This window comes from Oncorhynchus masou, chromosome 6 (assembly GCF_036934945.1).
Source record: "Oncorhynchus masou masou isolate Uvic2021 chromosome 6, UVic_Omas_1.1, whole genome shotgun sequence".
Taxonomy (NCBI): domain Eukaryota; kingdom Metazoa; phylum Chordata; class Actinopteri; order Salmoniformes; family Salmonidae; genus Oncorhynchus; species Oncorhynchus masou.
The window spans coordinates 11,952,910-11,968,514 of NC_088217.1; the positions used below are offsets into that span (position 1 = coordinate 11,952,910).

The following is a 15,605-nucleotide window of genomic DNA, read 5'->3' on the forward strand; positions in this document are numbered from 1 at the left end:
CTAAAGCTTTGTGTTGTCATCCATAGGAATGACTTGCTTGTAGCTCGTACCAGTGCTCCATAGGAATGACTTGCTTGTAGCTCGTACCAGTGCTCCATAGGAATGACTTGCTTGTAGCTCGTACCAGTGGTCCATAGGAATGACTTGCTTGTTGCTCGTACCAGTGCTCCATAGGAATGACTTGCTTGTAGCTCGTACCAGTGCTCCATAAGAATGACTTGCTTGTAGCTCGTACCAGTGGTCCATAGGAATGACTTGCTTGTAGCTCGTACCAGTGCTCCATAGGAATGACTTGCTTGTAGCTCGTACCAGTGGTCCATAAGAATGACTTGCTTGTAGCTCGTACCAGTGGTCCATAGGAATGACTTGCTTGTAGCTCGTACCAGTGCTCCATAAGAATGACTTGCTTGTAGCTCGTACCAGTGGTCCATAAGAATGACTTGCTTGTAGCTCGTACCAGTGGTCCATAAGAATGACTTGCTTGTAGCTCGTACCAGTGGTCCATAGGAATGACTTGCTTGTAGCTCGTACCAGTGCTCCATAAGAATGACTTGCTTGTAGCTCGTACCAGTGGTCCATAAGAATGACTTGCTTGTAGCTCGTACCAGTGCTCCATAAGAATGACTTGCTTGTAGCTCGTACCAGTGGTCCATAAGAATGACTTGCTTGTAGCTCGTACCAGTGGTCCATAGGAATGACTTGCTTGTAGCTCGTACCAGTGGTCCATAGGAATGACTTGCTTGTAGCTCGTACCAGTGGTCCATAGGAATGACTTGCTTGTAGCTCGTACCAGTGGTCCATAAGAATGACTTGCTTGTAGCTCGTACCAGTGGTCCATAGGAATGACTTGCTTGTAGCTCGTACCAGTGGTCCATAGGAATGACTTGCTTGTAGCTCGTACCAGTGCTCCATAAGAATGACTTGCTTGTAGCTCGTACCAGTGGTCCATAAGAATGACTTGCTTGTAGCTCGTACCAGTGGTCCATAAGAATGACTTGCTTGTAGCTCGTACCAGTGGTCCATAAGAATGACTTGCTTGTAGCTCGTACCAGTGGTCCATAGGAATGACTTGCTTGTAGCTCGTACCAGTGCTCCATAGGAATGACTTGCTTGTAGCTCGTACCAGTGCTCCATAGGAATGACTTGCTTGTAGCTCGTACCAGTGCTCCATAGGAATGACTTGCTTGTAGCTCGTACCAGTGGTCCATAGGAATGACTTGCTTGTAGCTCGTACCAGTGCTCCATAGGAATGACTTGCTTGTAGCTCGTACCAGTGCTCCATAAGAATGACTTGCTTGTAGCTCGTACCAGTGGTCCATAGGAATGACTTGCTTGTAGCTTGCTTGTACCAGTGCTCCATAGGAATGACTTGCTTGTAGCTCGTACCAGTGCTCCATAGGAATGACTTGCTTGTAGCTCGTACCAGTGGTCCATAAGAATGACTTGCTTGTAGCTCGTACCAGTGCTCCATAGGAATGACTTGCTTGTAGCTCGTACCAGTGCTCCATAGGAATGACTTGCTTGTAGCTCGTACCAGTGTAGCTCCATAGTACCAGTGGTCTATAGGAATGACTTGCTTGTAGCTCGTACCAGTGCTCCATAGGAATGACTTGCTTGTAGCTCGTACCAGTGCTCCATAGGAATGACTTGCTTGTAGCTCGTACCAGTGCTCCATAGGAATGACTTGCTTGTAGCTCGTACCAGTGCTCCATAGGAATGACTTGCTTGTAGCTCGTACCAGTGCTCCATAAGAATGACTTGCTTGTAGCTCGTACCAGTGCTAGCAGATAGCAAAAAAGGGTAGGTGACAGGAATGAAAGAGAATCAAAGAAGGTATTATCACTTTTCCATTGCTGAAGAATCACTCATATTGTTGTTTGTTGTCTTTCTTTCCCAACAGGGTCAGAAGGGGGAACCAGGAGATATCACAGATGTAAGTCAGATCTCTGAAAGCACTGTCCCAGCACTTGCTGTCTGATGTCTTAATAGCAGGTCTTTATTTCATTTGCAGGCAGCCCCTCTGTGTCTCTCTTTTCCCACCTATTTAATGGCTGAGGAAATCAGTTGCGTCAGCACACTAGGCCTATGTGGATTAGTATTAGTGTTTTGTGTCTGCCTGTATTACTAGAGGCACACTAGGCCTATGTGGATTAGTATTAGTGTTTTGTGTCTGCCTGTATTACTAGAGGCATGTGCCATGAGTGTGCAGTATTAGTGTTTTGTGTCTGCCTGTATTACTAGAGGCACACTAGGCCTATGTGGATTAGTATTAGTGTTTTGTGTCTGCCTGTATTACTAGAGGCATGCGTCATGAGTGTGCAGTATTAGTGTTTTGTGTCTGCCTGTATTACTAGAGGCACACTAGGCCTATGTGGATTAGTATTAGTGTTTTGTGTCTGCCTGTATTACTAGAGGCATGCGTCATGAGTGTGCAGTATTAGTGTTTTGTGTCTGCCTGTATTACTAGAGGCATGTGCCATGAGTGTGCAGTATTAGTGTTTTGTGTCTGCCTGTATTACTAGAGGCACACTAGGCCTATGTGGATTAGTATTAGTGTTTTGTGTCTGCCTGTATTACTAGAGGCACACTAGGCCTATGTGGATTAGTATTAGTGTTTTGTGTCTGCCTGTATTACTAGAGGCACACTAGGCCTATGTGGATTAGTATTAGTGTTTTGTGTCTGCCTGTATTACTAGAGGCATGCGCCATGAGTGTGCAGTATTAGTGCCAATGTGAGAATATACTGGACAGGATCATGGCTGATTTAATTCTCCCTGCTGTGAAAGTGGATTGTTCTGTTAATTACACAGTAACAGATGTCAGGGCCAGGAATGCTTTTCAGTCTATTCATGTCAATAAAAACAATTAGAAGAATTTGTTCAGCACCTTTCATGCAATACATGGTGTTTAGCAAATGAACTCCTAAAACGGTAAGTGGTCTATGTAATTAGGCCAGGGTAAGCTAAACCCACAGTCTGTTAGGCTTGGTTAGGGCTGGCCCATATTTCGGTCATAGTTAATAGTCAGGCTTGGATAGGGTTAGCAATGCATTTCACTGCACCTTTTTTAATTTTCAGTTTATTTGGCCTGGCAATATGGGTGTAGCCCACTCAGAAGGCAGAAAGACAAACACAACACATCTGTCCTTCCCTCATTCCCTCTTAGAGACATATTAATGACTCAGGGCTCTCTCTCTCTCTCTCTCTCTCTCTCTCTCTCTCTCTCTCTCTCTCTGTCTCACTATTTCTGTCTCTCTGTCTCTGTTTCTCTCTCTCTCCCCCTCTCTCTCCCCCTCTCTCTGTCTCTCTGTTTCTGTCTCTCTGTCTCTGTCTCTCTCTCTCTGTTTCTGTCTCCCTCTCTCTGTCTCTCTGTTTCTGTCTCCCTCTCTGTCTCTCTGTTTCTGTCTCTCTCTCTCTGTCTCTCTCTCTCTCCCTCTCTCTCCCCTCTCTCTGTCTCTCTGTTTCTGTCTCTCTGTCTCTGTCTCTCTCTCTGTTTCTGTCTCCCTCTCTCTGTCTCTCTCTCTCTGTCTCTCCGTCTGTCTCTCTCTCTCTCTCTCTCTCTTCTCTCTCTCTCTCTCTCTCTCTCCCCCTCTCTCTCCCCCTCTCTCTGTCTCTCTGTTTCTGTCTCTCTCTCTGTTTCTGTCTCCCTCTCTCTGTCTCTCTGTGTCTCTCTCTGTTTCTCTCTTCCTCTCTCTCTCAGTCATCCCAGGAAATTGTACACTGAGACGTACATTTTTTGACAACAATCCATAAACTCATCATCTAACTTCAGTCAACACACTTGTTTTAATGGTTGTAAAACGTTGTTGACACGTTGTTGACACTTTATTTCAGGTCGTAGGACCAAGAGGACCTGGAGGCCCTATGGTATGTAAAGCATTTCAACAATTTACACTATGTAATAGGTCTGCATTTCCCCATGTATTAGGTGTGAATTTCCCCATGCATTAGGTGTGAATTAACCCCATGTATTAGGTGTGAATTTCCCACATGCATTAGGTGTGAATTTCCCCCATGTATTAGGTGTGAATTAACCCCATGTATTAGGTTGAATTTCCCCCAAGTATTAGGTGTGAATTTCCCCCATGTATTAGGTGTGAATTAACCCCATGTATTAGGTGTGAATTTCCCACATGTATTAGGTGTGTTTTTTATTAGGTGTCTTTTTCCCACATATGATAGTGTGAATTTCCCTCATCATGTTCCTTAATTATTCCACCACCTTGGACCAGATCCCTAGGGTCCCTTATTAAAAGTAGTGCCCTAAATTGGCAATAGGGTGCACATCTAGTGTTTGGATGTACCTGGATACTCACTAGTCTCTCCTCCATCCTCAGGGCCCCCCAGGAGAGCAGGGACCACGCGGAGACAGAGGAGACAAAGGCGATAAGGTGAGTTTTATAGCAGAGAATCCTTTCCATGCCATTCTCTCTCTCTCTCTCTCTCTCTCTCTCTCTCTCTCTCTCTCTCTCTCTCTCTCTCTCTCTCTCTCTCTCTCTCTCTCTCTCTCTCTCTCTCTCTCTCTCTCTCTCTCTCTGTCCAGAATCTGTTTCTCCCTCTCCCTAAGACTAAAGAAGGCATAATTCAGAGTCTAAACTCTCCCTATTGGTCTGATAGATAGAGAATGCTCTGGTCAGGAGGAGCTGCTCGTCTCATTGCTGGTCTCAGCAGCAGCAGCAGAGTTGGGAGGCAGCAGGCTGTCATTGGAGGAGCAAAGCAGATCCAGCTCAGTGCTGTCATGTGTAGTTTCCATTAGGCCGTGTCTGTGGTCTGGGTTGTTTAGCAGATGTGTGTGATGAAGATGAAAAAGAAGAGGTGGTGTGTGTGTGAGGCTGGTGGGAGGAGCTATAGGAGGGATGGGCTCATAGGAGTGTCTGGAATGGAATCACTGGAACAGAGTCAAACACATAGTTTCAATGTGTTTGACATGTCTGGTACCATTCCATTGATTCCATTCCCAACATTACAATGAGCCAGTCCTTCTATAGCTCATCCCACCAGCCCCTTTGGTGTGTGTGTGTGTGTGTGTGTGTGTGTGTGTGTGTGTGTGTGTGTGTGTGTGTGTGTGTGTGTGTGTGTGTGTGTGTGTGTGTGTGTGTGTGTGTGTGTGTGTGTGTGTGTGTGTGCGTGTGTGTGTGTGTGTAGCCTTAAACCTGTGGCTGTCAGGGAACCGACAGTCCAACCCACAGCCAATCACGTGTGTGTAATAAATCAGTGATGTTAGCATGGGGAGAGAGAGGCTGTAATGACTTTGATCATTGTAGTAATCTGTGTTAAACACCAATGGTATGTCAACATCATGGCCGCAGCCCCAGTCACAGCTCCAGGCCAGGCTTCTGTGATGTTTCCATATGTGTTTCGGCATAATATTTTGGCGGTACGTAAGTTATGAATATGTATTCTTGAGGTTGTCTGAAAGGTTGATTCTTTGACAAGAGATGTTCTGATTATGAGGAAACATTTGGGGTGGCAGGGTAGCCTAGTGGTTAGAGCATTGGACTGTTAACCAGAAGGTTGCAAGTTCAAACCCCCGAGCTGACAAGGTACAAATTTGTCTTTCTGCCCCTGAACAGGCAGTTAACCCACTGTTCCTAGGCCATCATTGAAAATAAGAATTTGTTCTTAACTGACTTGCCTAGTAAAATAAAGTAAAAATTTAAATAAAATTTGTCACACAGTGCTGTTAGTTTTTGTGTTCAGGCTGTCGTCTAATGAGAGTTTTCTAAGGAATTGTTCTGATTGTTTGTATGTCTGTATGTCAAATCAAATTGATTTATTTCAAATGTTCAAATCAAATTCATTTATAAAGCCCTTCGTACATCAGCTGATATCTCAAAGTGCTGTACAGAAACCCAGCCTAAAACCCCAAACAGCAAGCAATGCAGGTGTAGAAGCACGGTGGCCAGGAAAAACTCCCTAGAAAGGCCAGAACCTAGGAAGAAACCTAGAGAGGAACCAGGCTATGAGGCTATATGTCTGTCTGTCACAGTGGAGGAGGTTGTTCCTTCAGGTTCTCATTTAATATAATAGTTTTAATGAGAGATGTTGTGTTTTTGGTTTTATTTAGTCTTGTGTTTGGGCCCAAGCTGTGATTTAATTTAGTCTTCTGTTTGGCCCCAAGCTTTGGTTTAATTTAGTCTTGTGTTTGGCCCCAAGCTTTGGTTCAATTTAGTCTTGTGTTTGGCCCCAAACTTTGGTTTCATTTAGTCTTGTGTTTGGCCCCAGGCTTTGGTTTTATTTAGTGTTGTATTTGGGCATAATGGTTTTAGAGGTAGGTAGGTAGTAGGTAGGTAGGTATGAAGGTGAATCCATTTTCTCCAGTCTGCCTACACAAGTTTAATGAGACATTTTGTTGAAGACAGGTCTCTCACATGTTCTTCCTTCAGGAAATCATATGATAAAAGAATACAGTTTATGTTATTGAAGAACAGTCTAGATTAGAGAAGGTTGTTTGGTTGTTGTGTTTGTATAATGGAATTGAAACTGGCCCGTTGGTTGGTTGTTGTGTCTGTAGGGGAAGTGAAACTGGCTTATTGGTTGGTTGTTGTGTCTGTAGTGGAAGTGAAACTGGCCCGTTGGTTGGTTGTTGTGTCTGTAGTGGAAGTGTAACTGGCCCGTTGGTTGGTTGTTGTGTTGTGGTGTCTGTAGTGGAAGTGAAACTGGCCCGTTGGTTGGTTGTGGTGTCTGTATAGTGGAAGTGAAACTGGCCCATTGGTTGGTTGTGGTGTCTGTATAGTGGAAGTGAAACTGGCCCATTGGTTGGTTGTGGTGTCTGTATAGTGGAAGTGAAACTGGCCCATTGGTTGGTTGTTGTGTCTGTATAGTGGAAGTGAAACTGGCCCATTGGTTGGTTGTTGTGTCTGTATAGTGGAAGTGAAACTGGCCCGTAGCATGTTGGCTGGAGTACATTGGTGACATCACACCATTGGTGATGTCACACCAACTGCTGCTGATATAATGAATGCACACAGTGTTGTGTTTGCACCAAAATGAAAGAGGAATGAACGCACACAGTGTTGTGTTTGCACCAAAATGAAAAGAGGAATGAACGCACACAGTGTTGTGTTTGCACCAAAATGAAAGTGGAATGAACGCACACAGTGTTGTGTTTGCACCAAAATGAAAAGAGGAATGAACGCACACAGTGTTGTGTTTGCACCAAAATGAAAGAGGAATGAACACACACAGTGTTGTGTTTGCACCAAAATGAAAAGAGGAATGAACACACACAGTGTTGTGTTTGCACCAAAATGAAAGAGGAATGAACACACACAGTGTTGTGTTTGCACTTAAATGAAAGAGGAATGAACACACACAGTGTTGTGTTTGCACTTAAATGAAAGAGGAATGAACACACACAGTGTTGTGTTTGCACCAAAATGAAAAGAGGAATGAACGCACACAGTGTTGTGTTTGCATTCTTAAATGAAAGAGGCATGAACACACAAGGATCATTGTTGTGTTTGAACACTTAAATGAAAGAGGAATTGAACACACAGTGTTGTGTTTGCACTTAAATGAAAGAGGAATGAACACACACAGTGTTGTGTTTGCACTTAAATGAAAGAGGAATGAACACACACAGTGTTGTGTTTGCACCAAAATGAAAGAGGAATGAACACACACAGTGTTGTGTTTGCACTTAAATGAAAGAGGAATGAACACACACAGTGTTGTGTTTGCACTTAAATGAAAGAGGAATGAACACACACAGTGTTGTGTTTGCACTTAAATGAAAGAGGAATGAACACACACAGTGTTGTGTTTGCACATTAAATGAAAGAGGAATGAACACACACAGTGTTGTGTTGAACACACACAGTGTTGTGAACACATTAAATGAAAGAGAATGAACACACAGGCAGTGTTGTGTTTGCACCAAATCATGAAAGAGGAATGAACACACAGGCAGTGTTGTGTTTGCACTTAAATGAAAGAGGAATGAACACACACAGTGTTGTGTTTGAACACATTAAATGAAAGATCAATTGTCACACAGGCAGTGTTGTGAACACATTAAATGAAAGAGGAATGAACACACACAGTGTTGTGTTTGCATTCCAAAATTTGAAAGAGGAATGAACGCACACAGTGTTGTGTTTGCAACAAAATGAAAAGAGGATCATTTGTCAGAGCAGGCAGTGTTGTGTTTGCACCAAAATGAAAAGAGGAATTTGAACGCACACAGTGTTGTGTTTGAAGGATCATTTGTCAAAGGCAGTGAAAATTCCTTGAAGGAATTTGAACGCACACAGTGTTGTGAACACATTCCTTGAAGGATCATTTGTCAGAGCAGGCAGTGTTGTGAACACATTCCTTGAAGGATCATTTGTCAGAGCAGGCAGTGTTGTGAACACATTCCTTGAAGGATCATTTGTCAGAGCAGGCAGTGTGGTATGCTGGGTGTCTCAGACATGTGTGCTTCAAACATTTTGACCTGCCAACTTTGTCCTCTGGTTGTTGAATGAGCAACATCTCATCTCCAGTAACATACCGCTTTAGATTCTACTATTGAGTTTTAATACAACTTTAAGTACATAGACATAACAATCACACGCTTTGACATGAACTGTCTGTAACACGCAGTCAGACATCAATGACTCACAGCAAAGGGCTGGTTGTCATCATCCGCTGACTGAGGGAATAGTTTGCCAACCCTTAATTTCATGTTGTTATCAGGAAGTGTTTGGAAAGGACACAGTTGGTATTAGGTTGCTGTAACAATATCTGCCTGGCCAGGTTGTAATCATGTATCCCAGGTAGTAACATGGAATAGAGGCTGAATTTCTGGATTTTTTTTCTCAATTTTTTTTGAATGTAAAATCAGTTTTTTTTTAATGAATTTATTTTGAATTCAATTCAATTCAAATTTATTTATATAGCCCTTCGTACATCAGCTGATATCTCAAAGTGCTGTACAGAAACCCAGCCGAAAACCCCAAACAGCAAGCAATGCAGGTGTAGAAGCACGGTGGCTAGGAAAAACTCCCTAGGAAGGCCTCATTCCCTAGAATGAATAACGATACAGATTGGTGTTCAGTTGCCCAAGTGGGATAGTTTAAAAAACAAGTTGCCCAAATAATTACTGCAGTGTCCTAAGTGATCAGAATCTGATCCACTGCATATGAATTCTTCTGGACTTTATCCTCTATTCTGACTTTTTCTTAGTAAAGTACAATTAGCCTAGAATGTCCTTTCTCTTCTGGGGATTTTAGTTTTAGCTGATGGCATGGGACTACCCTGTACAGAATAGCAGCACCTACATATCTGGAAATAGTCATTTTGAAAACAAAATGGCACCTACTGTACCTCTCTAAGAGAATTGTCAATGGATATTATTATTGTCTCACATTGCTGATGGGCAGTTTCATGTCCCTGACTTGACATTTTCATCTGAAGTATTAGGATTACCACACATTTTCTTTACAATTTTTGTGGGATTGTATTATATTTAAAGTTCCCCCTGTGAAACAACTTATTTCTACTGTGACTGCCAAAGAAATGGATTTATTTGATGTTAAAGTGATAGCGTTCAAAGTTCAGTATTTTTATTGTCCATTTGGGATAGAATTTGAAAGAAATACAAAAGCTTTCAGCTTTCGAGGAAGATACCCTATTGAGATGACATGCTATTATTCATCTAACTCATCTCTCTGTCTCCCGTCTCAGGGCAGTCCCGGGCCCCGTGGCAGAGATGGCGAGCCTGGTACCCCTGGTAACCCCGGCCCCCCCGGACCCTCAGGACCTAACGGACCTCCCGGCCTTGGAGGAGTAAGTATCTCTGCAGAAAAATCTGAAACAGCAGTTTGTGGTTCTTTAGTCCCAAAATGTATCATGTGTAAAAGGGAAAGCACAGAGTGCAGAATGGACCTGCTTTCCTCTTTTATGGATCATGGAGGTGTGTCTCAGAATAACAAGGCGTGGGCTAATTCTATCAATAAAGACTTTGGGGTTGAAAATGGGGCGTGAACGGGTGTAATAGTGGAAGGGTGAAATGGTGAAAGGGTGAAAAGGTGAAATGGTGTAATATAGAAAGGGTGTAATAGTGAAAAGTTGTAACAGTGAAAGGGTGTAATATTGAAAGGGTGTAATAGTGAAAGGGTGTAATATTGAAAGGGTGTAATAGTGAAAGGGTGTAATAGTGAAAGGGTGTAATAGTGAAAGGGTGTAATGAAAGGGTGTGAAAGTGAATAGTGAAAGGGTGTAATAGTGAAAGTGAAATAGTGAAAGGGTGAAATAATATTGAAAGGGTGTGAAAGGGTAAATAGTGAAAGGGTGTAATAGTGAAAGGGTGTAATAGTTTTGCACAGAAGAACTAGGCAAAATATTGAAGCGTGTAATATTGTGAGATGTTTTGCACAGAAGAACTAGGCAAAGAAGCGGCGGTATAGTGTAGAATGGTGGGATAGAGAGAGACACGGTGGAATGCTTTTCATTCCTGGTGAGAGAAGAAGGGAGGAAGGAGGGAGAAAAAGAGGGAGGTGGCTAGACAGGAGGTAGCATGATAGATTTGGGGAAGGGGAGAAGAGGGGAGGAAGAAGGGAAGGGGAGGAGAGGAAGGAGGGGAGGAGAGGAAGGGGACCAGAGAGGAGGAGAGGAAGGAGGGAAGGGGTGAAGAGAGAACAGAAGGGAGGAGAGGAAGGGGAGAAGTGGGGAGGAGAGGAAGGAGGGAAGGGGAGGAGAGGAAGGGGAGCAGAGAGGAGAAGAGGAATTAGGGAAGGGGTGAAGAGAGGACGAGAGGGAGGAGAGGAAGGGGAGAAGTGGGGAGGAGAGGAATTAGGGAAGGGGAGAAGTGGGGAGGAGAGGAAGGAGGGAAGGGGAGAAGTGGGGAGGAGAGGAAAGGGGAGAAGAGGGGAGGGGCTTTGAAGAAAATATATTTGGTGAAGGAGAAAGATGAAAATAATTATCGTACACCACTCCCTGTCTCTACTGTTGATCTGGTATCCCTCCCCTCTACCATCTAGTGTTGATCTGGTATCCATCCCCTCTACCATCTACTGTTGATCTGGTATCCATCCCCTCTACCATCTAGTGTTGATCTGGTATCCCTCCCCTCTACCATCTAGTGTTGGATCTGGTATCCCTCCCCTCTACCATCTACTGTTGATCTGGTATCCCTCCCCTCTACCATCTAGTGTTGATCTGGTATCCCTCCCCTCTACCATCTAGTGTTGATCTGGTATCCCTCCCCTCGACCATCTAGTGTTGATCTGGTATCTCTCCCCTCTACCATCTAGTGTTGATCTGGTATCCATCCCCTCTACCATCTAGTGTTGATCTGGTATCCCTCCCCTCTACCATCTAGTGTTGATCTGGTATCCCTCCCCTCTACCATCTACTGTTGATCTGGTATCCATCCCCTCTACCATCTAGTGTTGGTCTGGTATCCCTCCCCTCTACCATCTAGTGTTGATCTGGTATCCCTCCCCTCTACCATCTAGTGTTGATCTGGTATCCCTCCCCTCTACCATCTAGTGTTGATCTGGTATCCCTCCCCTCTACCATCTAGTGTTGATCTGGTATCCATCCCCTCTACCATCTAGTGTTGTCACACAGACAGAGACACACTGATCCGGTTTAGTCATTCTGTGCTGTCTGAGAGAAGACTACCATGACAGATATATGCCGACTGTTATGACGAGAGTGTTCACATATTTTTGTGGTCATATTACAGTGTCTTATTGATGCCCATTTGTCTTCCAACAGAACTTTGCTGCTCAGATGGCTGGAGGATTTGACGAGAAGGCTGGCGGAGCACAGATGGGCGTGATGCAAGGACCAATGGTGAGAGAGATTATGAGAACGTTATAACACCGTAATCCTGGCGCCATTTTACCAGTTTTCTCCTATCGGCTTCGGAGTAGTATAATTACCCAGGTTTCTATATGTTCTCCTGCGAGATGCAAAACAAATGCAAGAATGTCACGTCTGGTCTGCTCTGACTAATTCCTACGTGAGACGAGCTTAGGTGAATGGGTATCAGAGTGACTCAACACCCTCCTATGGAGTGTACCAGGGTTTAGTTTGGGGCAGACAGACTTGGTCTTCATTAATTTTTTTTTGTTGAGTTTACTGTAAACTCCAACGAGTTGCCTGGCAGCTGGCATCACATCCAGCTGGCATCACCTCCAGTCTGTCAGCCAGAGGGAAAAGAAGAGCACACTCACTAGGAGCTATTTTGGTTTGGAAACCCACCAAGCAGCGCTCGGCTGGCTGCTCCCACAGCGAGCTTTTGGCTGGCTGGTGTAGTTGAAGTCTGAGACCCAGTCACCACTGTGGATTGTACCCCATTAGAGACCTGTGGAGAGGGGAGGTGGGGTTGACTCTTCACTGAGAGTCAACACCCTACATCTCTACCTACACCCCCTGGTCCCTAACACAGTGTCTTCACTGAGAGTCAACACCCTACGTCTCTACCTACACCCCTGGTCCCTAACACAGTGTCTTCACTGAGAGTCAACACCCTACATCTCTACCTACACCACCTGGTCCCTAACACAGTGTCTTCACTGAGAGTCAACACCCTACATCTCTACCTACACCGCCTGGTCCCTAACACAGTGTCTTCACTGAGAGTCAACACCCTACATCTCTACCTACACCCCCTGGTCCCTAACACAGTGTCTTCACTGAGAGTCAACACCCTACGTCTCTACCTACACCCCCTGGTCCCTAAAACAGTGTCTTCACTGAGAGTCAACACCCTACATCTCTACCTACACCCCCTGGTCCCTAACACAGTGTCTTCACTGAGAGTCAACACCCTACGTCTCTACCTACACCGCCTGGTCCCTAACACAGTGTCTTCACTGAGAGTCAACACCCTACGTCTCTACCTACACTACCTGTTCCCTAACACAGTGTCTTCACTGAGAGTCAACCCCTACGTCTCTACCTACATCCCCTGGTCCCTAACACAGTGTCTTCAAACTGAGAGTCACACACCCTACAGTCCCTACCTACACCAACATACAGTTCCCTAACACAGTGTCTTCACTGAGAGTCAGTCCCCAAACACACTCTACCTACAATCCCCTAACACAGTGTCTTCACTGAGAGTCAAACACCCTATGTCTCTACCTACACCCCCTGGTCCCTAAACACAGTGTCTTCACAGATTCCAACCATCTCTACCTACACTCCCCTGGTCCCTAACACAGTGTCTTCACTGAGAGTCACCATTGTCTCTACCTAACCCGCTGGTCCCTAACACAGTGTCTTCACTGAGAGTCAAAAGATGTCTCTACCTACACCCCTGGTCCCTAACACAGTGTCTTCACTGAGAGTCAACCCCCTCGTCTCTACCTACATCCCCTGGTCCCTAACACAGTGTCTTCACTGAGAGTCAACACCCTACCATCTCTACCTGGTACCCCTGGTCCCTAACACATGTACTGAGATCAACACCCTACCCTCTGCCAGTAACCCCTGTCCCTAACACAGTGTCTTCACTGGCTGTCAACCCTGCATTTCTGCACTATATCAGTCCCTAAACACCAACACGATGAATACTGTGTTATCGCCACACCATAAAACACACACACATACAGTCCCCAAACACACACACATACAGTCCCCAAACACACATATACAGTCCCCAAACACACACACATACAGCCCCTTACACACAATGTCAGTCCCCAAACACACACACATACAGTCCCCAAACACACACACATACAGTCCCCAAACACACACACATACAGTCCCCAAACACACACACATCAGTCCCCAAACACACAGTACACATATGTCCCCAAACACATAGGGTGATTCCAAGATTCACCCAGACACTCCACCTACGAATGGACATAGAGCACCATTGATAAGCCGCTAGTCCGTTGGTCATGTAATGATTTTCCCTGTGAAAAGATGATTTCATTCCCTTCCTACTGTTGTTGATCTGGTATCCCTCCCTCTACCATCTAGTGTTGATCTAATCCCTCCCCTCTACCATCTACGTTGATCTGGTCAAGAGTCCCCTCTACCATCTACTGTTGATCTGGTATCCCTCCCCTCTACCATCTACTGTTGATCTGGTATCCCTCCCCTCTACCATCTAGTGTTGATCTGCGTATCCCTTTTACCATCTAAGTGTTTATCTGATCTTATTCCCCTCTACCATCTACTGTTGATCTGGTATCCATCCCCTCTACCATCCACTGTTGATCTGGTATCCCTCCCCTCTACCATCTACTGTTGATCTGGTATCCCTCCCCTCTACCATCTACTGTTGATCTGGTATCCCTCCCCTCTGCCAGTAACTGCTCTGTCCCTCGGGGACGTTTGCTTTGGCTGCTGCCCTGCATTTCTGCACTATAATCAGTCTAAACACCAACACGATGAATACTGTGTTATCGAGAGCATAAAAGGTTGTTTTACTGTTGTCCAAGTGCCCTTTCATGAGTGGAGGAGTGGAAATCATATGTTTTATTATTTTAAAATGATTTTTTCTTAGAGAGAAGGTCAGAAGGGAGACTAAATGCCACCCTATTCCCTATAGGGGACAGGCATCCCCTACTTAGTGCAGGCTTTTGCCCAGTACCCATAGATCTCTAGTCATAATTAGGCAGGACTATGACAGGAAGAATAGGAGGATTTCAGATGCAGGAGGCAGACAGACATTCTCACTGAACTCCAGATCAGGTACATTTTCTAATCGTCTTGTCTTTGGTCATGTAATGATTTTCTCTGTGTGACAGATTTGGCTCATCACCTGTATAGAATGTGAAACGTCTCTCTGAGCTCTGAGTAACGATGCACGATGACGTTGAGCAGACAAGAGTATTACAGCTACTGACAAGACAAGTCTTTATAAACTGGAGGAGATTAACGTTAGAGGAGATTAACGTTAGATCAGTGAGCAGCGCAAGGATTTTACTTTGAAGATTTATGATCTTATTAATGAAGAAACAAGGTGGCTAACGTAGGGTTCAAGACTCCAATTCAGAGTACAACACTTCTGGCCCTGACCTCTGAACTACAGAGAGAGAGAGAGAGATAGAGAGAGAGAGAGAGAGAGAGATACTGAGAGATACTGAGAGAGATACAGAGAGAGATACAGAGAGAGATACAGAGAGGCAGGAGGCAGGTCCGAGAGGAGGCAGACGGGGGAGGAGAGAGAGAGAGGAGAGAGGAGGCAGGAGACTGAGAGAGAGAGAGAATGAGAGAAAGAGAGAGAATGAGAGAGAAAGAGTCTGAATGTGGAATTCCAAAATGATTTATGGTTCTGACAGGCGGGAGGCAGAAGGGAGACAGGTAACAGGCAGGAGGGAGACAGGAGGCAGGCATGAGGCAGGTAGCAGGCAGGAGGCAGACAGGAAGCAGACAGGAGGCAGGCGGGAGGCAGGTAGCAGGCAGGAGGCAGACAGGAGGCAGACAGGGAGGCAGGTAGCAGGCAGGAGGCAGACGGGAGGCAGGTAGCAGGCAGGAGGCAGACAGGAGGCAGACAGGAGGCAGGTAGGCAGGCAGGAGGCAGGCGGGAGGCAGGTAGCAGGCAGGAGGCAGACGGGAGGCAGGTAGCAGGCAGGAGGCAGGCAGGAGGCAGACAGGAGGCAGGTAGCAGGCAGGAGGCAGACGGGAGGCAGGTAGCAGGCAGGAGGCAGA

At 45.2% G+C, this 15,605-nt stretch overlaps 1 protein-coding gene across 2 annotated transcripts in view; it reads left to right on the plus strand.

The window, feature by feature from the left end:
* The window catches only part of LOC135541354 (collagen alpha-1(II) chain), an 86,082-nt gene that overhangs the window by 8,411 nt on the left and 62,066 nt on the right, over positions 1-15,605 (plus strand). For both annotated transcript variants that reach the window (XM_064967540.1, XM_064967541.1), the window contains 5 exons: positions 1,901-1,933; positions 3,834-3,866; positions 4,337-4,390; positions 9,669-9,770; positions 11,706-11,783. In XM_064967540.1, coding sequence (XP_064823612.1) covers positions 1,901-1,933; positions 3,834-3,866; positions 4,337-4,390; positions 9,669-9,770; positions 11,706-11,783 — 300 coding nt within the window. The remainder of the gene's footprint in view (positions 1-1,900; positions 1,934-3,833; positions 3,867-4,336; positions 4,391-9,668; positions 9,771-11,705; positions 11,784-15,605) is intronic.